We start from the raw sequence: 27,814 nt of genomic DNA, 5'->3' as shown, positions 1-27,814 counted from the left end.
CTTAAAGTTTTCAAAACTCATCTACTTTTTGATTGCTTAAAGCTCAATCTTCCCAGCATGAGCTGTAGGTTCTTCACAATCTGTCTCCAATTTATATACCAACTTCGTCTCTATCAAAGGCATTCCCTCTCTTTGAAACCAGCCATAGTGAACAATCTGCTGTTCATCAAACATTCCTCCTTACTCATGTTTCTATAATTTAGCACATGTTCTTTCACCCACTTGAAGTGCTTCTGTGCTATTTCTCCTCTTTGTCCATCTGGAAGATTCCCATCAGTTTTAGAGACTGATAAAATGTCCTTGACTCTCATCTGTGTGCTTTCTTAACACTTTGTATGCACATGCACTGAACATATCACACTACAGTGAGTGACCCATTTGTCCCTTCTACTGGACTCTGTCTTGGGAAGGTCTGTTCATTACCAGAGACTAACATAGTGCCTGGTATTATGGGGACTTAATAAACATTTATTGAATTCTATGATAGAACTTTCCTATGGATAGGGTCTGTGTACCAATTTGATTTAGATATCCATTTTCTCCCTTATTTCAGGCAAGTGGGCTCTATTTTGCTGTTATCTCTTCTCTACCACACTTTAGAAGTTCCTGAGAATTTCACTTCCAAATTCCCCCAGGGCAAATGACTGGAACTGCTCTGACTCTGGAGGCAAACTTTTTACAACAATCAAGTACCCTTCCTCCTTTCCCAGAGTCCTGGTTGCCTTTTAGAGGCAACATCACATAATGTGAGAAGCATAAGATTTGGAATGTAAGACTGGATTTAAGTTCTGGCTCTAACTCTGCTGAGCTGTATAAACCTTGAGAAAGAAAGTTCACTTCATCGAAGTCTGGTTTCTGTGTTTATTATTTGAGGATTATCCCTCCCACTTTTATTATTTATTATTCTAATCATGTCTTCTATCATTTCCAATTTGAAGACTGTTCCCAGATAAGTGGTTAGAAACCACATAGGAAATGAGTTGCTCTGTGTTTTCCCACCTTCTGGGGTCATGACCATAGTGGCCCTCATCTGGCTGGGGATGCTGTGCTCCCAGGCATCCCAACACCAGCCCTGCTGCCTAATGAAAGCTCCAGATGTGGCCTGTTCTTGCCATGCTTAGCCATCCTGCAGAGGTACTAAGTTTGATCTCTTGTTGTGCATTCTGATCCTGTCACTTGGTTTTCATTACATTCTAGATACCATACGCTGCCTGTTGGGTGGACTGTTTTCAATTACTGTAACTATAGCCACCCCTGGTGTCAAAGCAGCAGAAGTGATGGTCTATTTCAAGGCGACTGCTTCTTCTGATGTGGTCAATATGATCACTACCAGGCTGTCTTTCCAAATACTTCGTTTGCCCTGGAATAAAAAGATTTTCACAGTAGAGTAAGAGAAAGCAAATGATAGTTTTGTAATTAAGGAAACTGGAGCTTGGGATGGTCAAGTCACTTGCCCAATGTGATTTAGCTTTTAAGTAGTGGAGTCGGGGCTAACACTCAGATGTCCTGATGCTGTTTCTACTTCTAGTCCACCATTCCAAAAATGAAAGTGCAGTAACAAACTCAACATGTATCGTGTTTCTTTCCAATTAGTACATGGTGTCCCACTCATAGTACATGCTCAGCTAATTTTCCAATTAACCGAAAAATATATAACATTTAAAAATGGTGTCATTCTGGAAGTAATCTAGATCAGAGTTTAAACATTTCAACAGAAAGGAGAGAGGTATCATCTCCTGATAAGGACACATTTTGGTTTGTACTCTTCTTCTTTAGCCCTCTGACATTGCTATGGAAGCTCTAATTAGCAGGAAAATGGTCATAAAATGGACAAAAGCATGGTAAAAGTGGAGAGCAATTCATTAATAAGGGTATTGTGCTATAAATAATTGACTACAGCAAAGAAGGCATTTTTTAAAAACCTGTCCTTGGGGTAAGATTTCTCAAACCACTTTTCTTTTTTCACTCTGCTTATATCAGTCTCAAATCAATTATCTCTTAAAACGCCAGTGCCATATTGTGAACAGTGTAATCCCTTCAACATTGTTCTCCTCTTTCTGCATGCTCCTGTGTCACTTACAATTCTTTCATGTAATAAAAACCTCAAATTAATAAAATGCTTTCTCCTAGAAATTCAAAATGCCTTTTCCACATTACCATTTAATTAATTCTTAACCATTCTTCTGTAAAGTGGGTGTGTGGTGGGGAAAGGAATAATTCTCCCCCTTCATAACACACAGGAAACAGGTCTGAAAGGTGGATCATTTCAATCCACAGTGAAACCTGATGCTTATTCACTTTCATTAAAGCTGTTAACTGGATTCTTCTGTCCATCCAGTCTTTCAACAGAATCATGTTCATGGATTTATCCACAATAAATCAGCAAATAATTATTGGGTGCCAACTGTTTGCCATATCCTGTTCTAGACCCTGGGAATACAGCAGTGAATGGGAGAGGAAAAATCCATGACCTCACAGAACTTAATTTCTTTCAGGGGGAGACAGACACAAACACAATCAATAAAATATTACAGTATGCTAAAAGGTGATAGATGCTTTGGAAAGCAAATAAAACAGTGTAATGAGAAAGGGGAGTGCAAGGAGAGTACATAGACTTTTTTTTTTAAGAGAGATAGAGAAAGTGTGAGTTGGGGGGCAAAGGGAGTGGGAGAGAGAGAAAGAGAAAGAGAGAGAGAGAATCTTAAGCAGGTCCATACTGAGCATGGACTTGGGGCTTGATCTCACGACCCTAAAATCATGACCTGAGCTGAAACCAAGAGTTGGATGCTTAACTGATTGAAACACCCAGGTGCCCAGGAGACTACATAATCTTAGTTAAGGCATGTAGAATAGGCTTCACGGACAGGGTGCCATTTGAGTAAATATTTGAAGAAAAAAAGGGAGGAGCAGGAGGAATAGCCAGAGAAAATATCCTGTGGCAGTTTCATGCCTGAAATATTTAAACAATCAAAGAGGGCACTGTGACTGAAATAGAATGAGTAAGGAGAGTAGCATACATTGAGGTCAGAAGAGGTAACATCATGTCAGATCATGAGAGTCTCACAAGCTTTTTGAAGATACTTTGAGTGGCATCCGGTGTCATTGGAGGATTTTACATGGAGAAGTGACATGACTTCATTTTAAAGTGATCACTGGCTACTATGTTGGGAATAGATGTAGATGGGAAAGGATGGGAGCAGAGAGAGCAGTTGAGTCATTATCTTCACCCAGGAGAGATTAATCTTGGCTTAAACCAGGGTGGGAGCAGAGGAGGTGGTGAGAATTCTGGACATAGTTTGCAGGTAGAGCTAAATGGATTTGTGGATTGGACTGCGTGTAAACTGAGAAAGAGAAATTTTATCCTCTGAACTAGACTGGAAACTTCTTGAGGGCAAAAGTCACCTATTATATTTATATTCTTCATATATATACTCCATGTGTACATGTTATATAACATATATGAGAAGACTTTTTCATGTACAACATGAAAAAGTGTCTGTTTAATGGAAGGAGGAAGGAGGTAATTCACACTTCATAAATCCTAGAGCTCCATAAATATTTGCAAAAATAAATGCTGTTGTTATGGGTTATATTGTGTCACCCTCAGAAAAGATAACTTTGGAGTTCTAACCCCCTATACCTCATGGGGTGACCTTGTCTGGAGATGGGGTCTTTAGAGAGGTAATGAGGTTACAATGAGGTCAGCAGGGTGGGCCCAAATCCAATATGGCTGGTATTCTTATACAAAGGAGAAATTTGGACACAGAAAAACACAGAAGGCAATGTGAAGAGACATAGGAAGAGGCAGGCATGTACAAGCCAAGGATAGTGGCCTGGAACAAATCTTTCCTTCAGAGTCCTCAGAAGAAACCAACTCTGCCTGCACCTTGGTTTTGGACTTCTAGTCTCTAGAACCATGAGACAATATATTTCTGTTTAAGCCTCTTGGTTTGTGATACTTTGTTACAACAGTCTTAGCAAACTACTACAACTATGTCCAATATTTCAAAAATATAAGTCAAATTCTCCTTTTTTCCAAGATAAGATTGCTGAAGCTAAAAACAAACAAACAAAACAATAACAACAAAATCCTTAAATATCATTATTTGGGGTGGAATTATATTTACCTAGTGAAGTAAAAGGGCTTTTGTCTAGTACTCAGAAGTTCTATGTGGCATAGAAAAATAGATGCATTATTACATTCCACAATTTAGTTTGTTTGACAGAAATATCACAAAACATAAGATCCATAAGGAAAATGGTTAAAAAAATGCTTTTGAATGATGATAGCTGAGGACCACATATTTACATGGTTTTGGAAAGAAAAGAAACAGCAAAACACCCCACAATATCCATGCTGTTTGCTGTTTATAACATAAAGGGACATTATGTAGGAGGAAAGTACAAAAGAGAACATATTTAAATCTTATGTTCTAAGATCCAATTGGGTTTTGAGAGATGATCTAGTCTAATTCCCTCAGGTTATATATGGAAAAAATGTGAGTCCTAGGAACATTAAGGTGATGAACATAATTTTGGTCCCAATGCACAATAAACAAACGATGAGTTGTCAAATAAAGCTTAACCGTAACAAAGGAAGAAATGGTGAACTATGCTATTCCTCGAATCTTCCTCCATATTTGCCTTGCAACCATAAGTAGCCATAAACTGCCTTGAATCATTAATGCCCAGAAAGAAAGGTTTGCATTAGGGCTGTGGAGGAAAGACAGGTGAGAGGAGAGATGAGACAGATAATAAATAGAATGACAAGAATCTTCATGGGAGATCCTCAGATTTTTAAAAATTCATTCTGTTGCTAGAAGCATTTTACACCCCATGTTTTTCAGTAGGACTTTGGAGTCACACAGCAGTGTGTTTGAGTGTAGACTCTGATATTCAGAAGGCATACAATCCAGGTCAAGTTTCCTAACTTGAACTTTAGTTGCTTGTGGGGTAAATTTTGTCAGAAATGGTAAGAATATCTGAATGTGTTTAAAGATAGTGGGACTTCAAGAAATGGTTGTCTTATGATGGTAATTGTCTTAATGGGCTTCAGAATTGGTCTTTGGGCCTTACTAGAAACTCCTCCCTTTGTCATCTTCCATGTAGACCTCCTATTAGTCCTTGAAGAGCCTGATTGGAATGTCAACCCCTTTGATACTTTTGTTGTTCAGTATTTCACTTTCATGTGACATTGGCTTTAAGGTTTTTGTATCTCTAACTTGGATTTCTCACGGAATAGTGAAAAGGACTGGAAGACTTGGATTTGATCTCTGCCAGCCATTCAGTCAGAGAAGTAGAAGCACTATGAATACAATGGAGTATGAGGTGTATTATTGGAACAAGACCCTACATAATTGTGAGGGAAGCTGGGGAAGTTATTTTCTAGAAGAAGGAATTGAAAGATCTGAGAAAAGACTCTACTAACCGCTCCACCTCCCCGGGGTCTTAGGCAAGTGGATGGGCTTACTGGGGAAGCTGAGGAGCCATGGAGGGGGACTATACAGGGGAGCTGGCAGAAAAGTCGATGGCAAGCTGTGGTCTTTGTGAGGCTACTGCCCCTGCAGGTCCACATTCAGGTTTTTGTGAAGTGTGTGGTGCTGCCCTCAGGAGGGTAAAGAATTTGGAACATCTGAACATGAAGTGAGGGAGAACAAAGACATGCTAGAGACTTCTGGGACTCAGCACGTGCCAACACACAAACTGCAAAGACCTTCAGAGAGGAATAGGTACCGTCTCACTCTGCTTTCCCAGTCTTGCACAAATTCCTCTCCTCACTTTAATACAGGGAGGTGGATCCTGGGAAATGTAGTTCCAGCTAATTAAGTTGCCACAGTACAAACCATCACAGCCACTTAGGGGTTGTGTGGGTGGAATGGGGGCAGTTTACTTAACCTCTCAACTTCCCCTCCCTTGTTGGTGTATTGATGTATAAGAGATAACAATTACAACCAGGATTTTAGGGGGTTAAATGAAATAATAATGTAAACTATGTATTACCAAATATAAAAATTATGTGTCAGATTATTGCCATTAGGTACATTGATTCATTTAGTTAACATGCATCTACTGTGGGCGAGAAACCTTACTATGCTTGGGATACATGACAATGAGCTAAACAGACAATATCCGGGGAGCCTGGGTGGCTCAGCTGGTTAAGCATCTGCCTTCGGCTCAGGTCATGGTCCCAGGGTCCTGGGACCTGCCCTTCATCAGCCCCCTGCTCAGGGTGAGTCTGCTTCTCCCTCTGCCCTTCCCCTTGCTCCTGCTCTCTCTTTTTCGCTCTTGCTCTCTTTCAAATAAATAAAAATAAAATCTTAAACTGATATTATCCTTTTTGTTATGAAGGTGACTCAGACACCAATGAGATATCCAAGTAGAGATGTTAATTAGGTAGGTGTCTGGATTTCAGAGCACAGACCTACACTAGAGTATACATTTGAAAGTTATTAGTATTTAGGTAGCATTTAAAGGTAGGAGTATGATTTAGCTTACTTAGGGAGTACGTGTAAGTTGAGGAGAAGAGGCCCAAAGACTGAGCTCTGAGGCACTCCAAAATTTAGGGATGAGAAAGCTAAAGAGTAACTGAGAAATAGCAACCAGTAATGCAGAGGAGAAATAATAGACGTTGGTGTCCTGGCAGCTAAATGTAGAAGGTTTTTGAGAATATGAAAGAGATGAACATTAACTTTTGCTGAAAAGTCATTTGATATGATAATTGAGAATTCACTATTGGTTTAGTAACATGGAGGTTGTTGCCAGAATAGAATGAGCTCAAGACAAAATAAGAGGAGAGGAAGTTCTTGGTGCCAAAGAAAGCCAAAAACTAGAGCAAGAATAAGTGGAAAGTGTGTCAAGGGAGATTTTATACATGGCTATATCTACATATAGATACCTTATGCAAGATTATATATATGTAGATATACATACACATATCATATCTATACGATGGATAGATGGATGGGGTCGTCCCATGCAGCTGGGGTGTATTTTACACCCCATGTATAAAATATATACAGTTGCCTCTCTATTCAGTTAGTTTGCTCATTCGTGGGAAAGATCCATCAGTGCTGAGCATGGGGGGTTAGAACCTTTTCTAGTGATGCAAAGGAGAAAACCTGCTTCCTTCAGGCAGTTTCCCCTTAAGAGGAAAAATGGTCAGGATGAGTTAGCATGTCCAGTAATCCTCCCAAATTTATTAATTCCATTCATGTCAACTTCCCAGAAGTAGACTGAGCAAAGGGGAAGAGGTAGGTCCCGGCTACAGCATGAATATTAAGGAAAGAGTAGAGAAGGATTTTTTTAAATGGGAATTTTTATGAAAAACAGCATACTTTCCAGAGTACACATTGTAGAGATTTGGGGAACTGGTGGTGGTGGTGGTGGGGGCGGGGAGTGGGGCATGGGTCAGACTAGGGTGTGTGTAAAGCAATTTGGGATGGTATCCTTTGCCCTGTAGTATTCAGAACAGAGGATACGTTAGATAACTCTGGTCCTTGGGTGAAACCTTCCTGCCTGGGTGGACCTGGGGAAAAACGCATTGGACCCTGCGGCGCTGGGTGTGCTCTGAGCAGCTGTCCCTGCCAGGGGTACCTTCTATTCTGTTTAGGTGTAGGGGGTTCGGAAGGGGCTGCCTCGCTTATCTGCTGTCTCTCCTCCACACCTGGCACAGCTGAGGAAAGGGATTTTCAGATATTTATAGCTTCCCAAACCTGCCCCAGAAAGCCAGAGACCCAAGTTTCTTTACCATAATTGGGACAACAGCGATTTTTTCCCTTCACGTCGTTGTAATCCTTACAGAGGAATCAGTGACATGGACCTGAAGAACAATTCCTTGGGATCAGCACCCCAGGCCTTCTTGGAGACCCGCGACAGGGGGAGGGCGGCGCGGGCAGGTGGGTCCCCGCAGCGCCGCCCTCCCGGGAGGCGGCGCGCACTGGGGACGGCCCTTCGGTGTCACAGGTGCTGAGGTCTCCAGCTCCAGCCCGCAGCCTGCCCGCGCAGCGCGTCCCGTGTCTTAAACTTGGGAGGAAGCTGTGAACGCCGCAGGCAACAGGCTGGGTGGCTCCACTGGTCCTGGCCATTTTCGTCCCTCCCGGGACTCTCCGGGATCTCTGTCTTCCCGTCAGTTAAGCCCGGCGATCATCAATCATCTGCTGCCCTCGCACTGTCGGCGGCGCCAGCAGGCACGTGATGAAGCGCTCCGGCGGCGCGGGGCTCCCTGCATCCCTCCGTGCCTCCATCCCTCCATCCCTGCATCCCTCCATCCGCCCGCCCGCCCTGCCCTTCCGGCCGCCGCCCGCCGCGCCGACTCCGCCGGCCCCGCGGCGAGTGCCCCCAGGGGCCCGGGCGGGGCGGACGCGCACAGCCCCGCGCCTGCGAGCCCGCACCTCCGGCCGCCGGGCCCACGTGACCGCCCTCCTCCCGCCTCCCGCCTCCCGCCTCCCGCCTCCCGCCTCCCGCCTCCCAGGCGCGCGCACGGGCCGGCGTCTCGGCTCCCGCGCGCGCCCGGCGGGTCCCCGCGCCCGGAGCAGAGCGGCGGAGGGAGCTGCCGGCCGGGCGGCGGGGCGCGGGGGGGAGCGGGCGCGAGCGGCGGGCTGCCGGGGCCGCCCGTGCACGGTGGTGGCGGCGGCGGCGGCGGCGGCGGTGGCGGCGGCGGCGGCGGCGGCGGTCGCCCGGGCGGCGCGGTTCCGCATCCGCCGAGTGTGATGAGGCTGCCCCCTCTCGCTGCTCCGCTCGCCGCCAGCTGACAGCGCCGGCTCCCAGCCCGCCCCGGAGGGCAGACGCCGCGGGGCCGTGACCTTGGCCGAGGAGGTAAATCCGGGCGGCGGGAGGGGGGAGGCAGCGCCGCCCCGCGCGCCCCGCCGCCCCGCGCGCCCCGCACCCACCCTCCCTCGGCGCCCCCGCCGCGCGCCCGCCCCGGGAGCCCCGCGCGCCCCGGCCGGGCTGCGGGCTGCGGGCTGCGGGCTGCGGGCTGCGGGCTGCCGGCTGCGGGCGCCGCGCTCGCCCCGGTCCGCGGTGCTGAACCTGCTGCCATCTGTGCGGCCGGGAGAGCGGGGCGGCGGGAGCTGGGGCTCCCTGGTTTTCCCCCTCGGGCCGGTGGCCGCGAGGTTCCTGCAGGCAGGCTGCGGCTCCCCACGGCGACCCAGGTGACTGCCCGCGGCCGGGACGGAGCCCGGTGCCTCCTGGGCGGGGACCGTCCTGACTTCCCAAGTGGAGTGGAGAGCGGGAGCGGGGCCGGGGCTGGGGCGGGGGCCGGGCAGCGCCGGCAGGTGGAAGTGGGCAAGGCTCCTCGGGCTCCGTGTGGGACACACACACACACACACACACACACACACACACACACCCTCCGCGCGGAGTGGGCCTGCCTGAGGCGCTCGCTGCCCGTGGGGGAACGGCCAGATACCTGGGAGCCCGCGTCGGCCACAGGCTGCTGCTGCCTTTCCGCCCTTTCGGGAAAACACCATCAAGTCGAGATGCAAGTGTTGGGAAACAAGAGAACTCTAGCGCAGACATGGTGACCGTGGGGGTTTTCTTTCTTTTTTTTTTTTTTTCTTTCTTTTTCTTTTTGTTTAGGTGAGCATCAGACACTTTTTCAAATGAGTATCCAGAAGATCAAAGTCAGTTAAAACCATTGCCAAACGACTATTCTAACTAAAACATTGTCATTTCTTACAACTTCCTGAGGGTACTGTAGGTGTAAATTCAGATTTAAAAAAAAAAACAAACAAAAAACCAAACAAACACTTTCTGTGCCACTTCCTCCAGCTAGCCCTGACATGTAAGTATGCTCCATGTGGGGTGGGTGCTGTGGATTCTGAAGAGGCTTCAAGTCACCCCTCTTGAGCACTGCCGTTTGCATTTCACTGAAGTCTCCCTAACCCTTTGCACCCTTTGCAGCGCAGACCACTAATCCCAGTATTTGAGAGCGCACCAAGTGTGGGGTGACATGGCCCAGGGGAATAATTACGGGCAGACCAGCAACGGGGTGGCAGATGAATCGCCCAACATGCTGGTGTACAGAAAGGTAAGAATTTCTTCACTTTCTTGGAGAGAGGGAAACTTTTGGCTTGGGTTTTGTTGCCCCCCCCTCCCCCCCGTCTAGTGTATGTATCTACTTTGTGGCCTCATAGATTTCCCAAATTACCAAATACAGCACAAGTATAGCACACAATACTTGAAGATAATCTGGTATTCCCTACTGTGTAGAGACCCAGTGAAGTACATGAGGCCAGCCTTACTCTGCCCTCTTCTTTCCCTGCTGATTTCACACAGATTAAGCTGCGATCAGCAGTATCAGCAACTTTGGGCATCCCACATATTTTGTTAAATGTGTGATTTTATGCATCCATAATAGTTTTTAGAAGCTTTTTCATAACCCCCCCCCAGCATTTGGGTTGTAAGGATTATGTAAATGTGTAACATTTTAGAAATGAAAAGACCACTTTGCTGTTCTGCAACAAGAGGGGATGTGCTTGTGAATCTATGGTTGGTTTAAAGATTTTACTTGTGACTAAACAACTCTCATTTTTCTTTCTTTTTTTTTTTTTGTCTTAGCCTAAGTTATTTTTTACTTTGGGTCATTTTATTTTTATGATTTTGTTTATGGGTATTTAAGTCCTAGTGGCATATGACCATTAAATAAACTTTTATACTCAGTTTTTTTTTCCCAGAAACTCATCTGACAGTTTTATACATGCTATCAGCAACAAACTTCTAGACACTGAGCCACCATAATAAAGGTGCATTTGAATATTGTGTGTGCTTTAGAGTGGTTGCTTAGGTAACTTCATTCTGGTCACAACCAACCATGTTACTAAGATAAAGGAAGCGATATTCTTTAACTTCTGTACCAATCGTTTCTATTGCATTTTATGCTGGGATTATTATTTTTTTTGGTGTATTATCTGTAGTACTTATTGGGCAAGATTTCAGTGTAAATGTTAGCAGTGACAAAAAGGAAATCATACCTTGGAATCAAGAAAATTGTTAAAGGTTTAATTAGTATGAGCTCATTGAGGAGTTCAGGATAAGTTTGTATATGTTCTTTCATGAATGCAATTGTAAAGCTATATGCTACCTTCACCTGTACTAAATCTAAACTCTCCTGCTATGTGGGCCAAAATCACTTAGAGGTGGTGACGAATATGTGTTTGAGGGAATATTGTTATTGCTTTACTGTGAAGGTTCATGAACATCCTGACACAATGTTAGCAATTTTTTTCTCTAGCCTTACAGACAGTACTAGGTTGTATACCTGTGAATGCAGTTTTATGTGTCTGGGACAAAACAGTATGATAGGAAATAAAAATTGGAGATTAGTTGCCTATTTTAGATCTAAAGCATCTGAACTGGATAAATTAAGAGCATAATCCACTTGTGCCTAAATTGTTACTATCGTATTCCTACATGAATTGAAATAACTGGATATTTGCCCATTCTGTATAGAGTTTGTTCTGAGAAGAGCTATTTGGAGGGCAGTTATGTGTTTTTTAAATAAGTTTTAATGTTTTTATTGTTTGGTATGCTTTTACTATTTTAATATGCAAGAGGTGGCAGTTGTAAATTCTATCTTATAGGTGTGTACCTGTGAAGAGCTGGACTTTTGGATGTAAAATTACAATAGTTAGCTGCTTTTATTCAGTCATACTATATTTTTCTGGTTCCTTACAGAAGATTAAGGCTACGTTGATTGGACACCTAATGCTTATCTTGATTAGAAATGAACAGTGTGACATGTATCCGCGTGTCTCATTTAGTCAATTATTATGAGAATAAATGAAAAAAATGAGGCTAGGGGTTTTAGAAATAGTTATTAGGTTATATAGTATACCTGAGCTTCTTATTGCTAATTTTGAATTTATTCTATAAGGTGTTGTAAGGCACCAGATTGCTGCTAGTGCTACTTATAAGTTGACAGTATTGCTTCAGGATGAGAGTATAATACCTCATTTTTTAAACATAATTTTGTTGGTTAAACTTGGAATTGCTTGTGCTACTTATTCTGTCATCTTTTTATTAGCTCTTTGTTTAAGTTGACACAATTTATTTTTAGAAATTATTTCTCTGATAAATCGTTAGTAGAAAAAATAACTCCATTCAGTAATTCATACTCCCAATTCATAACTATGGATTGCCTGTCTATTCCTTTTATTCCCTATGCTTATGTATTTTGTGTTTTTGATACAAATAATCATGTATAAATACTAGATAATTCATGTAATGAGACACACATCTGTCTGTGTGGAGACATACAGTCCGACATCATGGTTTCATTTGACCATTTTACCCATTTCTTGTGTCTTCTGTGTTCAATGGGCTTTACATTTAATGTATTTTCAGTAGAGGCCAAATATTAATATGAAGAACAGCAAAATAGTTGGAGAGTGGTGTAGACTACTATATGTTGCTAGGATATTTCATCTGCTCCAGCTGCTTAAAGGAAGAAGCACTCCATTACAAATGCTTATCAATCATGGAGTCAATCATGTTTAGAAAAGAACTTCGGTACCAACAGCACATTGCTCAGTAACAGTGGAGAGAGTGGATTAATTGCTGTCTTATCAATTCATGCCAGTTTTCTACTTCTGCTACACTATTGCAGCGTGGTTCTTGGAAGTAGGCTCTAGGCTGGAAACATTCATAGTGTTCTCACCATTTCCCCTCCCCCCACAGGCCATCTCCTGTTTACTGTAAGGATTCTGGTGATTTACACGCACCTAAGATATGCATGTGCTGTTTCCATTTTGTCTGGATAGGTTATGAATGACGCATAGTAATGTTCCTGTGAGAGAGAGGAAGTAGTGAATGGTTAGCAAAGTGGAATGCACAGAAAAGAGCTGAGATGCATGCCTTTCTTGTGTTTGTCAAGTGTCCCTCTCCCTAGTATGATTATCCTCATACAGGTTATAGGATTTCTCCAAATGATAGAAAAATTTCAAAGGTCTCTTTTCCATGGAGAATTCTGTAGTGATGTTAGGGGAAAAATGTACAGTGTGTAAAATGATCATGCTCCAAGCAGAGTGAGTGCCACTGTGGTGCAGGCTGTGGTCAATAGTAATGCTGCCTCATGGTCAAGGTTGGCACCTGCAGGTAAGTCTGGGATATTCATATTTCACATGAAGCTTCTTGGCTTCATGTGAGGGATCTCAGGTGGAAAGATGGATGAACTAGATAAATGGGATTAAGAGATACAAACTCCCAGTTATAAAATAGAGATGAAGAGTATGGCATAGGGAATATAGTCAATAATATTGTAATAATATTGTATGGTGATAAATGGTGATGACACTTACTGTGGTGAGCACAATTCCAATATAGAATTGTATCTGTATGTTGTACACCTGAAACTAATATAACATTGCAAGTTAATTATACTTCACTAAAAGAATTTTAAAAGTGAAGGGTCTCTGTAGGCTTCATTTGATGTTGTAAGTACAAGTTAAAAATCCATATGGACAAAATATGTGCCTTATCAATTTTTCAACTCATCATGCTGTGTTTTTTTTTTTAAATAAGGATGTGATTAAAGTTAGAGTGGTTATGCCATTTTATGTATTTGAGAACACCTTATTTAAAAGCTCATTATATGCAGCCCAGCCACATTTAATTTTGGGGCTTTCTAGGCTCCCTTCAGATAAGCCTTAACTAGAATGGAATTAGAAGTAATCAACTTCTTTAAGAAGAGACCCACCTATCTCTAACTTGCCTTGGCTTTAGGCTAGCTTCTAGAAACATTTGTAGAGGTGAAGGCTTAGAACTCAGTTTTGTTTTGGGTTAATGAAGCCCAAATACTGCTTGCATTCTTGCTGTGTTCTGGGCAGAGTCCTCGTTCCAGGGTGTGGCACTGGCTGTAGAGGATGGCTGAGCTGGAACCAAAAGTACGGGGAGACACATTCCAAATTTGGTGTCTGGCCAGCATGCTGCCCACTAGACAGTATACATCACTTTTTGTCCAGCAGCTGACATTCCTGCATTTGAAAAACAAAATATCTAGGGCACCTTGGGGCCAGTTTCTCAAATTGGCTGGAATGCTGACTTCTCACTAGCAAGAATGCTCAAAATGACCAATAATTTCTGATATTACTGCAGCAATCATTTATGCTCCAGGTGCCAGAAGAAAAAATAAAAAATGTTTTCCTTGTTTGCTACCTTAGTGGGAGGAACATGTTTTTGGAGATAGCTAATCTGCATGTCCACCACACCTGTGCCCTCACCTCACGTCCTCGTCTCTGCCCACCCTCTCCTTTGTCCTGTGTTCATCTCTTCTCTTCATCTTCCATGTACTCACAGTCTTTCCAGTTGCTTCTTTTAATTTCTTCTTTTCAAAACAGACCTCAGAGTGAAGGTAAGTTTTCCTTGTGATCATGCTTAGTTTAGTTGTAAAAGAAAAAATGATGCCTTTTGGAGAAGATAGCAGATTCCAGCCTTGTTTGGGTACCTGTTAGGCACAGGCTCTTGGAAGGGTGCTTTTAAACTTGGTCACATATGTGCCATGAGGTTCAGTATGTTGCTGTGTATGTGGTGTGGCAAAAGGTTAGTCCTTGGCGACCAACTGCTCTGTTCTTGAAGAGCAAGAGGGGCCCACTGGCCTTTCCTGCAAAAAGGTGCCATGGGAGATGTCACCCTAGTAGGACAATCACCTATGCTGATTGACTTTATCTAGACCTTGCCTTTGAAAGCTATTCGTGAAGTCCGTCTGTTCCATGAGAGTACACATACCCATAAGAAAGGAGAGGGACTTACTGCTTCTTTGGAAGGAATCGAGCCCGTTCCGTTCTTAGTCTTAGGGGTGGAGTTGGCTGACATTTTTTGCATTAACTCAGTGCTTTTGTCTCTTTAGGATTTTCCAATCTGGTTAACCTTGGGTGTCAAGGACAGGCTATGGATAGTGGCCTTGAACTCCATTATAAAAAAATAACCAAACCGCTGCGCCACCCAGGGATCCCTTTTTTTTTTTTTAATTTTTATTTATTTATGATAGTCACAGAGAGAGAGAGAGAGAGAGAGAGAGAGAGAGAGAGAGGCAGAGACACAGGCAGAGGGAGAAGCAGGCTCCATGCACCGGGAGCCCGATGTGGGATTCGATCCTGGGTCTCCAGGATCACGCCCTGGGCCAAAGGCAGGCGCCAAACCGGTGCAGCCACTCTGGAAAACTGTGTGGAGGTTCCTCAAACAGTTAAAAATATACCTGCCCTACGACCCAGCAATTGCACTGTGGGGGATTTACCCCAAAGATACAAATGCAATGAAACGCCGGGACACCTGCACCCCGATGTTTATAGCAGCAATGGCCACGATAGCCAAACTGTGGAAGGAGCCTCGGTGTCCATCGAAAGATGAGTGGATAAAGAAGATGTGGTCTATGTATACAATGGAATATTACTCAGCTATTAGAAATGACAAATACCCACCATTTGCTTCAACGTGGATGGAACTGGAGGGTATTATGCTGAGTGAAGTAAGTCAGTCGGAGAAGGACAAACATTATATGTTCTCATTCATTTGGGGAATATAAACAATAGTGAAAGGGAATATAAGGGAAGGGAGAAGAAATGTGTGGGAAATATCAGAAAGGGAGACAGTGCGTAAAGACTGCTAACTCTGGGAAACGAACTAGGGGTGGTAGAAGGGGAGGAGGGCGGGGGTGGGAGTGAATGGGTGACGGGCACTGGGGGTTATTCTGTATGTTAGTAAATTGAACACCAATAAAAAAATAAATTAAAAAAAAAACATTGGCACTTTTGAACCTTTCTTATCTTGGTCTTTCTAGGTTTAGGGTGCTGGGGAAGAATATTTATAACTGATAAGAGAAAGGCCCATGAGAAAAGTGGGGGATGTTTGCAAGTAGATCATCACAGAAGCCTTTAAGCCCTCAGATTTCTAAATTAGGGGTTTCAATGGGAGGCAGAGACCAGGAGATATGTCTTGCCATTGCTGAAAAATTCCAAAATGGAAGGTCGTCTATGTATTAGATTATTTGAAAGTACCTTTCTGGACTAAGGGATATTATCTACTATAAATACGAATTTAATCTGTCTGAATCAAATGCCGACCGATTTTCCTCTCAGTTACATAAATACTGACAGTTGCCCTGAGATAGAATAGGACTATCATCTGTGATGTTTTTGCTGAGAAGTAGACATTTTATGAGTAATAATTCAATGATGGATTTTGGATAATAATTAACCTGCGTTCAGAGCAGGAAAGCCTTCCACAGTTGAGCTTTTCCCTCACCAGTTGTTGCTTGCCAGTGCTATTTGTGGGATTAAGATAAGGATTTGTGGCCTAAATTTTATTTCCTTTATTTCCCACCTCCAGCCTCCACGAACCTAATTGATCAGAAGAGAGTGAAGATGTAGGAAAGAGAAGCTATCTAGGGATTTTACTGCCTCCTAATAGCCTTTGTGGTTCTACTGAGTGATGGAAAGCAGGGTATTTTTAGGTGGTGTGGGTGATGGAATGTGATCACTGCGGAGAATATGGAAATATTTTGGATTTGGATAGTTTAGTGACATAATAAATATTAAATCTCCTTGAAAAATAGAATTGTGAAGAATAAGTAACACAGATACTTGGCTCTCGCTCCCCCTTTCATAGCAGTGAAAAGGAGGCATTAGAAGGTCAGGGTGACAGGGACTTCTGTTTTACAAAATACCAATCTAATTATAAAATAATTGTAAATGATAAAGTGGGTACTCGGTTCCTTAGGGAAAAAAAGGCCCACTTCTTTCTGCCATTTGCCCAAGGCTATATGAAAATTTAACTTATCCTCTTTTCAATTCCCCTTGTTTTGTGTCTAATTCAATTAACAAAGGTCTCAGGACATTGGAACTCTAATAGACATTCATGAACTTGGTTCCAATTCCATTAAAATTGCCACCTGGTCTAGGCTGAAATATTTTGTCTGAGGAACTCATCCAGAGAAATAAGTTGCTGTTCTGTCTTCTGAAAAATATGGAGGGAAATGGCAGCTTTGTGCCATTAGCTGGGTTCTTAGGAATAAGTGTAGGAGCCTTCTCATTTTATGTCCTTTCTGGTGATTAGCAAGTAAATGTTTTCTTAGGAGCCAATGTGCTGAAGCAGAAGAAGCATGTGAAGTACAGTTGGGTGGTCTTGGTTTTAAATCTTGCCTCTGCCGATGTTTACCTGTATGGTTGTGGGTTAGCAACTAACTCCTTTCACCTCAGTTTCCTTATCTATAAAGTAATGTAAACCAAAGATGCTCCTTTCATAGAGCTGTTTGATGGTAAAATGAATTATCTCAGGAACTGTCTTGTAGATACCCTAACATATATTAGATCCTCAATAAATACTATAACAACAATAATAGTAATTATGATTCCTGTTTATTTAGTTAAAATTATTAAACACCTTATGTGTGATGTGAACCACTAGGTTGTTAAGTTTTTTGACAAAGGGAAAAAGGTGAACGTTTTCATAATATTTCATGTTATTTCCTTGATAATTAGGGAGGCAGATTCTGTAGGATGCTTTGGTAGTACCATTTTCATGACACTTATAACGTCCTTTCTAATATTATTTAGTAGCTAGTCTCTCCTTTTTTTTTTTTTTTTGCCAGCTTCTACTTTTTAATAAGTTTTTTGATATCTTATGTATCTCTGAAGTCTGTGCAGTTCTTTGGATATTATATAAACTAAATAAAGCCTTTGAATCTAGGAATTTCAGAAGTGAAAAGGAACTTTGAATTTGTCTACTTTTTCATTTTGCAGATGATGAAATTTAGGATTAGATAATTTGTCTGCAGTCATACAGCTTGAATTTGGGACTTTGTCTTTCGATGGCTTTTTCTTTTAACATTATTATTATTATTTGTGAAACTGGGTTATTTTAATGTTTCTTTTTAAATATTTATTTATTTATTTTAGAGCGAGAGAGCATGTGCTGGTGAGTGGAGAAAGGGGCAGAGAGAAAGAATCTCAAGCAGACTGTGTGCTGAGCACAGAGCTGTCTGCGGGCTCCATCCCAGGACCCTGAGATCATGACCTGAGCTGAAACCAACAGGCTGACACTTAACCAACTATGCCACCCAGGCGCCCTTATTTTAATTTTTTTTTTTTTTTTAACAGTAGGATAAATAGGTCTCTTGATGACTGCAGATATGTAAGGCTGTTTGGTGGTATTCAGAACCACCACAGTAATGGTGGCTTTCCTGATTGGTGTGTAGTCTGCAGTAATTATAAGGAGTTCTGTTTTGTAAGCTGCTGTCAAAGCAGCAAGACTACAGTCATGCATCCATCATTTTCAGGATTGTTGGTAACCTGCCATATTTTCCCCCAAATAACCTTGCCTCCTTGTGTCGCAAGGCCCAACTCACTTGTATTCACCTATTCACCTCAAGGACAATACCTTTGGTAATAACACCTAAAGTTGTATAATATGGAGATGAGGGATCCTTTTTTTTTTTTTTTTTAGATTTTTAAAATTTATTTATGATAGTTACACACACAGAGAGAGAGAGAGAGAGAGGCAGAGACACAGGCAGAGGGAGAAGCGGGCTCCATGAACTGGGAGCCCGACGTGGGATTTGATCCTGGGTCTCCAGGATCGCGCCCTGGGCCAAAGGCAGGCGCTAAACCGCTGCGCCACCCAGGGATCCCGAGGGATCCTTTTTTACACCAAACACTGGCAGGCAAATGGTGGATTTCCTTTTTTTTTTTTTTTTAAAGATTTTATTTGTTTATTCATGAGTGATACACAGAGAAAGGGAGAGACATAGGTAGAGAGAGAAGCAGGCTTTCCACAGGGAGGCTGATGTAGAACTTGATCCCAGGACTCCAGATCGTGACCTGGCAGATGCTCAACACTGAGCCACCCAGGCACCCCAAAAGGTGGCTCTTAGTTCAGGATGTGTTACATGGGTCTTTTTGACACATAAGCTCATTGTCCTAATGAATCTTTTATATTTAGGTGGTTTTTGAGTAAAGCCATTACCAACACAGCAGGCTTTAGTAACAATCCTCTCCATGCTTTCTTCTTTCTCTTTTCTGTTTGAATAAATTTTAATACTTCAGTTTCTTCCTTTGGGGAAAGGAACTTCCCATATTCCCACTTTCTCTTTTTGTTTTTCTTTAATCATATTGGAAAATATTTAGCTGGAGACTGTCCCTTCCTGTCCAGTAGATATGCAGGTACTGCCCCTTGTGGAGTCTTTCCATCATTCTTTTGTTTGGTGTGTCTCTTTTCATGCATCTTGATAGTCTTTTCGTAGATATATTCTCAGTATGGCACTGTTTATGGTAGAGCTTAGCTTTCTGGCCAATCATCTTTTTTTGCCTTCTTTGAATCCTCATGAGCCTCTTGATGGTCCATCTTTCTCTTTTTTTCATGGTAATCTGAACAATAGCCATAGCATAATGCCATCCATGGAGCCACTGGGTACACCAAAAAGCTTTCAATGTTCAGGTCTCACAGACCCATGAGCTGACTCCACATATCTTGGGATAGGAGAGACAGTTCTAAAATCACTGGTGCCAGAGAAAGCACAATACATTGCTTCTGAACCTCTGTTCTTCACGTTTTCTCTCTCTCTCTCTGTCTCTGGACACCAAGAAGCTCTCAATGTTCAGGTCTTACAGATCCATGAGCAGACTCCACATAACCTGTGACAGGAGAGACAGTTCTAAAATGACTGGCACCAGAGAAAGCACTACGCGTTGGTTCTGAACCTTTGTTTTTTATTTATTTATTTAATTTATTTATTCATGAGAGACACAGAGAGAAGCAGAGACACAGGCAGAGGGAGAAGAAGGCTCCATGCAGGAAGCCCGACGTGGGACTCAATCCCGGGTCTCCAGGATCGGGCCCTGGGCTGAAGGCGGCGCTAAACCGCTGAGCCACCCAGGCTGCCCTGAACCTCTGTTCTTCATGTTCTCTCTCTCTCTCTCAACAAATACAGTAAGTCCTTGTGTTTGTATCAGTGTCAGTAAGGAATCAGCACCCTGGTTACTCTGTGGCATCCTTGGGTTACCTACCACAGGATGCCTGACCACTCACAAGACATAGATTATTAGATTCCTTTTCCCTTCCACTATACTCTAGCTTTTGGAACCCCAGGAATGATAAGGTCAGGAGCTTGGTCTGCCCCACTCTGGGAATAGCTCTGTTATTGATTTGATTGTAGCTAAAATTCTAGGCAGATGAAGACATAGAACATGATGCTCTGTGGCAGCACTGTCCAATAGAACTTCCTACCATGATGGAAATGTCTTTACATGGACTGTCTGATATGGTCACCACCAGCCACAGGGGGCAGTCAGACACTTGAAATGTGGCTACCTGGGACCTGCCATTTTAAGTTACACTTAGTTTTAATTTAGATTTAAATAACCCCATGTGGCTAATGATGGTTGTATTTGACAGAGTATAAGAAGTGAAGACTTTCAGGGAAATAGCATCAAACCCAAGAGAAGAGATAAAAGAATATGCTATACTGAGTCTGACACTTGACACACACAGTGCTTGCAAAAAAGTAGGGCTCCCCAAATGATTTTTTAAGAGGACAAAATAGCAGTGACGTTTTGAAGGAAGACGATGGCCTCTTAAAGAGATGGTAGATATTATGATAAATGACATCAGCTGCTTATCTAGTTTATTTTCTCATCCTGCAGAAACTTTCAGTGTCTGGAGAGGGTGGCTCTCCTAAGGTGAGATGATGCGGTTGTAGGACTGAAGCCTGTGGATACCATCCAGGAAGGGCTCTCACAGGTGCTTGGTTGATTTGCTGATGTCGGAGACATTTCAGCTAATCTCCATGTTGTTGCACCTTCGAGATGTATCACAGCCATTCCAGTTCCTAACAAGACTGAGAAAAAAACCAGAAGCTTCCAGATAAAAGAGATTTAAAGTGCTTGGAATCCTTGTTGAGAATTTAAAATGGGGGTATAGGGAATCCTTTTTAAAAAAGTCTATTTATTCATGAAAGACACAGAGAGAGAAGCAGAGACAGAGGCAGAGGGAGAAGCAGGATCTCTGTGGGGAGCCCAATGTGGGACTTGATTCCAGGACTCTGGATCAGGCCCCGAGCCAAAGGCAGACGTTCAACTGATGAGCCATCCAGGTGTCCTCCACCTTTTATTTACTTATTTTATTCTTTTTAAGCTCACATCTCTTTCTTATGTCTCAGAAAGTTCAAAGAGGGTGGATAGCCTGTGGGGAAGTGGCAGTGGTGTGCAGAGTCTTCTAGTCCAAAAGGCTGGATGTGGATTCCTCTACTGTCCCTCACAAGCTGTGCCGGCGTGGGCATATTTCTTACCTTCTCTGAGTTTCATTTCTGTCATAGAATTGACAGAGACTACTTCACAGAATCTTTGAGAAGATGAAATGAAATAAAGTGAAAATGCCTGACTGAGAATAATTGACAATACTTGTGGACTCTTTTTGAGAATTGTGGAAATTACCAAGACTCCGTGAAAGAATGAACTTTGCAGGAGGCTTCCTGATAAGTCCTCCCCAGCTTGCCAAGTGTCTCTATGGCTGTAGGTCATTTAGAAGCTCAATTGACATGTTTTCCCTGGTTTGGTCATTGCTGGAAGATGTCAAAAACAATATAAATCTACATGACCTTCTTGGCCACACAGAGCTTTGGAATGTCAGGCAAACTAATTCAGTAGATACCTTTCCTTTTGTACATAAATCTAGGGAGATTTTTCACCCCTCTTTAAGATGACATATCCCAAACATTTTGAAGAAAAATAAGTACCACATAGAAAGAACATATTATTACCAACATTTCTTTTTTTTTTTTTATTTTTTATTTTTTTTATTACCAACATTTCTGTCACTGAACTTTTCTAGGTGCATTTCCTTTGGAATTTAATGCCATAGGTCACTTGCTTTGCCTTATGCTTAGTATTTTGTTTCAGCTTTTGATTTATTGTTAATTAAAATAGTTGCATTTATTGAGTGCTTAGCCTGTATCTACTTCCTTACATATATTATCCATTTTCTTTAAAATGATATTGCATGTTGGTTATTAGTATCCTGTTTTTCTAATAAGACAGCTGAGACTGACTAATGCAGACTGGGTGAGTGCCCAGGATTGCTCAGGGATTAGTGGCAGAGCTGGTGTGCTTCATAGAGACTGAGATGTCTATCTTTCAGCCCATGTGCCCAGCACCTACAAAAATGGCACATAGTAGATGTCCCAAATACTGATTGCATAAATGCACAAATGAGTGAATGAACAAATGAATGAAAGCTTGGTCCAAAGACCCTACTCTTGCCTCTTCACCATATTGCTTCCAGCTTTATTAGTGAAAAGTCATGGCACTCAGATTTTACTTCCTCTCACTACACGTGCACTGAGCCTTGGCTATGTCTCAGCACCGTGATAAGCACTGCAGACAGAGCTATCTATAGACAAGGCAGACTGTGTCTGAGCCCTCACTGAGCTTATATCACTGTGGCAAAGACAGATGTCAAGCAGCTCATCATAGGGCGATTAATGACATAAGAGGGGAAGAAGTGGGTGATATGGAAATTTATTTATTTTCAGGTCATCTGGTTTCTAAAATAACTATTAGGTTGATCTGTATCTTCTTGTTGCAGTTCTGAGTGCCTAGCACAGTGCCCAAGGTCATATAGACTCTGACACTTAGTGAGTACTCAGTAAATGAACTGAATAGAGCTAAGCTAGTGTTGAAAATCCTTAGGGCTTTACTGAGACAACTGAGACAAAGGTGTTGATCTTATTGCTTAGAAAACTAAGGAATCAGATCCTTCCATAGTTTCTTAATCAGGCATCTCCGGTTCTGGCAACTCAGGATTGATGAGACCATCCTTAGCCAACAAGAAAGGGGAAAGAGAGTCTTGTAAATAGAGAAAGGCGCTTGTTAAGCTTAAGGCTTTGCAGTTAGATTCCTGGGTTAAAACTGACATAATACTTGGAAGATTGAATCAGATTATTTTGCTTTTTTGAATCTCAGCTTCCTCGTCTGTAAAATGGGGATAATAATAGGTTATTATGGGGATTATTTAAATAGCACATATAAAGCCTGGATGAGTAGGAAAAAATTCAAAATATTTTAACTATTACTTGTAAAAGCCTAAAGAAAATGAACTGGGTTTCCCTATGAATGGATGTAGTAATATCTAGGGAGCACATCCCTTTGAAAATTGTCTTTCTTACATATATTTTAGAATTTGCCGCTCTTCAGTGACTCAATAATTTTGTTAAAAATCATTTCATATGGTAAATTACAGTAAAAATTACCTAAAATGTTCAGTTATGGTACAATTGAAACAGATATAGCAGTAGAAAAAATAATAGAAAGGATCTTCATGTGCCCATGACATAGTGTAGCAGACATTAACTGTGGGTAAATCTTGTTTCATTTATACTTCCCCACGTATGCTATCCCTCAGGTGATTATTTTGAGGCAAATTTCAGAAAATGTATCTTTTAAGATCTAAATACCTTCATATATGTATAGCATACTTTTTAAGGAAGATAAAGATAAATGAAATGATTATTCTTTTATTCATCTTGAGTCCTTTGTATGATGACACATCCTACTCCATGAGGTTTTTAAAATTTTTAAAATATTTGCTCAAATAAATCTATCACTTTTTTTCTTTTTTATTGGAATAAAATATACATAACATAATTTACCATTTTAACCATTTTAAGTATACAGTTCAGAGACATTAATTATGTTTACCTTATTGTGTAACATTGTCACCCTCCATCTCTAGAACTCTTCTCATCTTGCAGAAATGAAACCTATACCTATTAAACACCAATTTCCTATTCTTCTCTCCCAGCCCTGGCAACCACTATGCTGCTTTATGGATGTGACTGTCCTTGAGACCTCACATCTATGGAATCATAGCATATTTGTCCTTTTATGTCTGGCTTATTTCACTGGTATAGTATCATTAGTGTTCATCCATGCTATGTTAGGTGTCAGAATTTTCTTTCTTTTTGAGCCTGAAAAATATATTTTTTTTTGTATGGATATATATCACATTTTGTTTATCCATCATCTGTCAATGGGCACTTGGGTTACTTCGACCTCTGGCTATTGTGAATAATGCTGCAATGAACATTGGTGTACAAATGTCTACCTGAGTCCCAGCTTTGAAGTTCAGAATTAGAATTTCTGGATCATATGGTAATTGTATTTTTAATTTTTTTGAGGGACTGTTTTCTATAATGGCTGCAAAATTTTACATTTTGCAGTACATAAAGGTTATAAGTTCTCCATATCCTCATTAACACTTGTTATTTTTTTTTAGCACTTGTTATTTTTGATAAAAGTGATCCAAATAGGTACGAAGTAGTATCTCATTGTGGTTTTGATTTACATTTCCATGATGACTGGGCATCGTTTTATGTACTTATTGGACATATTCATATCTTCTTTGGAGAATCCATGAGCTTTCAAATTCAAAATAGATTGTTCTCAGGAGTAGTTTTGACCTATGAATTATGTGACCATTTAGATTTCTGTCTAACCAAAATTCTGTTTGTTTGTTTGTTTGTTTTTTGAGTTCTGAACTAGCTTTTTTTTTTTTTTTTTTTTAAAGATTGTATTTATTTGACAGAGAACACAAGCAGGGGGAGCATCAGGCAGAGGCTCCCTGCTAAGGGATGCAGGACTCAATCCCAGGACCACTACCTGAGCCAAAGGCAGACACACTTAACCGACTGAGCCACCCAGGTGCCCCTGAGCTAACTTTTTAATGATGGGGAGATCTTTAAAGTCCTTCTATTCTTAGTTTCCTGGTTTTTAGCTAAGAGTGAAACCTCTATAACTGACTCTTTTGGGTGATGGTAGTGATGTTAACTAATTAAGAAAATAATAGCACATCTAAAAATAAATTCAGTTTTATTTGTTTTGAGTCTAAAATAACTGCATTTGGGGGTGTTGCGATGGGACGGGAAGTCTTACATCTCTTAGAGAATTTTGTAACTGCTTTAAAAAAATATCCCAGACCCTCTCAAAATTATGATAATTCATTGTTTTTCTTTGGCTTTTATATAGTCTCCCATACTTTTATTCCCAATGCATTAAGTTTGAATAATGTTAGTGAGACAGATGTTTTCACGGTTATAACTAGAAAAGATAATTCCAAATGAATCTCTCTCTCCATCTTAAATCTTGGCCCTATGTAGTTATTTATTTATTTTCAGAATATTTCTTTTAGTTTTAATGAAGTCTCAGCACAGGTCATTTGGGCTGGGAGTTTTAATGGCTTGAAAACAAAGCAGTTTTTCTGTTAAGAGGTGGGTTCTGACTCTCCTCACTAACTAGCATTGTATTACATAAAGCCTTAAAACTCCAGTGATATTCTTACTCTGAAAACTTATTAGAAGTGAATTAATTTATCTGTACCATATTTGTTGACTCAAAGCTCATTGTCACTTTATAAAACTGTGGTAAACCTCTCTGTCCTTGACATTTCTGTAGTAATAGCACTAATAGCACTCTGCATTTACATGTAGGCACATGTAGAGTAGGAGTAATGATTGCATTCTAGGCTCCCAAGGCCTGCTAGGCATGGCCATGTGATGCCTTATGGCCAATGAAAGGTAAATGGAAGAGGTGTGCATAGTATCTGAGAAGTGCCCTTTAAAAAGAAGGATATATGTTTTTTTTTCCCTTTTCTCATTTTCACTGGTTGGCATCTAGTCATCCTGGCCATGAAATAGAAGGTGACAGATATGAACAGTAGAACAACAAAAGGGAGTGAATCTGGGTCCCTGATCACTGTAGAGTCACCATACTGATCTGACTTGCCTATGTGCATTTTTTTGTTGGAGAAAAATTAACTTATATCTTCTGTTGTTTTTAAGATTTTATTTTCTAAAAAGATTTTACTTATTTATTCATGAGAGACACACAGAGAGAGCAGAAACATAGGCAGAGGGAGAAGCTGGCTCCCTGTGGGGAACCCAGTGTGGGACTTGATCCCAAGACCCTGGGGATCGTGACCTGAGCCAAAGGCAGACGCTCATCCACTGAGCCACCCAGGTGCTCCAAGATTTTATTTTTTTAAAGTCATTATTTGGTTTAAAACAAAATGGAGAGGAAAGTATAGAGATTTCCCAGTTACTCTCGTCCCTATGTAGAGTCCCCCATTATCAACATTATTCACCAGAGTGGTACATTTTTTTTTTTTTTTTTTTTTAACAAGGATGAGCCTGCACTGACACATTGTAGTCATTCAGAGTCCACAATTTACTGTAGTATTCTCTCTTGGTGTTGCACATTCTGTAGGTTTGTACAAATATGTCATGACATGTGTCTATCATTATAATACTGTACAGAATTTTTTCATTACTGCTCTTAGCTTCAAGATATTATAGTTTTCTGTCACTTGCAACAAACCCAGATTCTAACTAATTCAACAACTAAATCCAGTGCCTTTTATTTTGCACCCATAAGATGGTAATAGGGCTCAAGTTTTATTTGAAATATAAGTTTCATGTTTTATTTTAAAAACAATCTATTTGCTGTCTAGGAATAAATCTAGTTTCTTTTAAACAACTTAATTGAGAAATTTGGACTTTGAATTAATTATGCATATGGTTCATTTGAATTTAGCAAATGCTTATTGAGCAACTATTATGTGCAGAGCAATTTACTAGAAGTGTCAGGGGATAAAGAATCAGTGATGACGGTAATATGTTCTTTATCAGAGCCCTTTACAGTGTCAAGATTGGAGGATCAACCAATTCACAAGTAATTTAATACACACACACACACACACCCTTCATAAAATTGACAGTGGAGTTATTCAGTATTTATTTATTTATTTATTTATTTAAATTTATTTATTTATGATAGTCACAGAGAGAGAGAGAGAGAGAGAGACAGAGACACAGGCAGAGGGAGAAGCAGGCTCCATGCCCCAGGAGCCCGACGTGGGATTCGATCCCGGGTCTCCAGGATCACGCCCTGGGCCAAAGTCAGGCGCCTAACTGCTGCGCCACCCAGGGATCCCGAGTTATTCAGTTTTTAAAAATTTCTGTTTTCCTTTAAGGAAACTGAGTCCTGGGAAGTTTATTTGCCCATGTCAAAAAACAAATGCAAATGAAAACCATATTATTTATTTTACTGCAAATTAAATATGGTAAGGGTAAGAGGAAAATGTTTAAAAATATTTAAACTAAGTTCTTTTTTTTAATATTTTATTTATTTGAGAGAGCGAGTGAGGGAGAGAGAACATGAGAGGAAGGGCAGGAGGGAGGGGCAAAGGGAGAGGGAGAAACAAGACTCCCCCGCTAAGCAGAGAGCCAGATGCTCCCAGGACCCCAGGATCATGACTTGAGCCCAAGGCAGATGATCCACCGACTGAGCCACCCGGATGCCCTGGAACTTATTTCTTTACCCTAGAACATGGTTATTCATACAGCAGATCCTATAGCTGAAGGTGCTTTTCTTGGAGTATCTTTGCTTACTTGGAAATTTGGCTAATTAGAAATGGAATAATTAAAGCTACTTAAAGTTGCAGAGATAGGCCAGTACTGTATAGATTTATTTGAACACTCCATTTTAACCTTGTTTTATACTTAGAAGCATTTTGTTGAGCATATTTATGAAAACCAGTATGCCTACTTTGGTAGCATCTTGATAGAAATTGCTCATTCTTAACCATAGGAATGAGGTGCTGAGTTAGATTTTAGCAAAGAGTTAAGTAAGTGCAATGAGAACACTTTATTTGTACCATTTAGTCCATCAATTCATGGTACTTGAGTACATAAAGAATAACCACTCAATGAAGCAAAATATGGGCATTTCTGCTGTAGGACAATACATTCTTTAAAAAGAAAAACCCACATTCTGCA

At 41.3% G+C, this 27,814-nt stretch overlaps 1 protein-coding gene and 1 pseudogene across 7 annotated transcripts in view; one reads left to right on the top strand and one right to left on the bottom strand.

Annotated features, from left to right (window-relative positions):
* Positions 1–27,814, top strand: part of RGS7 (regulator of G protein signaling 7) — a 581,011-nt gene that overhangs the window by 76,060 nt on the left and 477,137 nt on the right. For 4 of the 7 annotated variants that reach the window (XM_025430511.3, XM_025430510.3, XM_049112368.1 and 1 more), the window contains exons 1-2: positions 8,655–8,814; positions 9,901–10,027. In XM_025430511.3, coding sequence (XP_025286296.1) covers positions 9,950–10,027 — 78 coding nt within the window. In that variant the 5' untranslated portion in view covers positions 8,655–8,814; positions 9,901–9,949. Of the gene's footprint in view, positions 1–8,654; positions 8,815–9,605; positions 9,782–9,900; positions 10,028–27,814 lie in introns of those variants that run through there. The other 3 variants (XM_035719390.2, XM_049112367.1, XM_049112369.1) reach the window with 3 other exon arrangements.
* Positions 18,228–19,383, bottom strand: LOC112648712 (ribosome biogenesis protein NSA2 homolog; annotated as a pseudogene).

The sequence above is a fragment of the Canis lupus genome, chromosome 7, assembly GCF_003254725.2.
Source record: "Canis lupus dingo isolate Sandy chromosome 7, ASM325472v2, whole genome shotgun sequence".
NCBI classification, from domain to species: Eukaryota; Metazoa; Chordata; class Mammalia; order Carnivora; family Canidae; genus Canis; species Canis lupus.
This window is presented reverse-complemented; position numbering and strand designations above follow the sequence as displayed.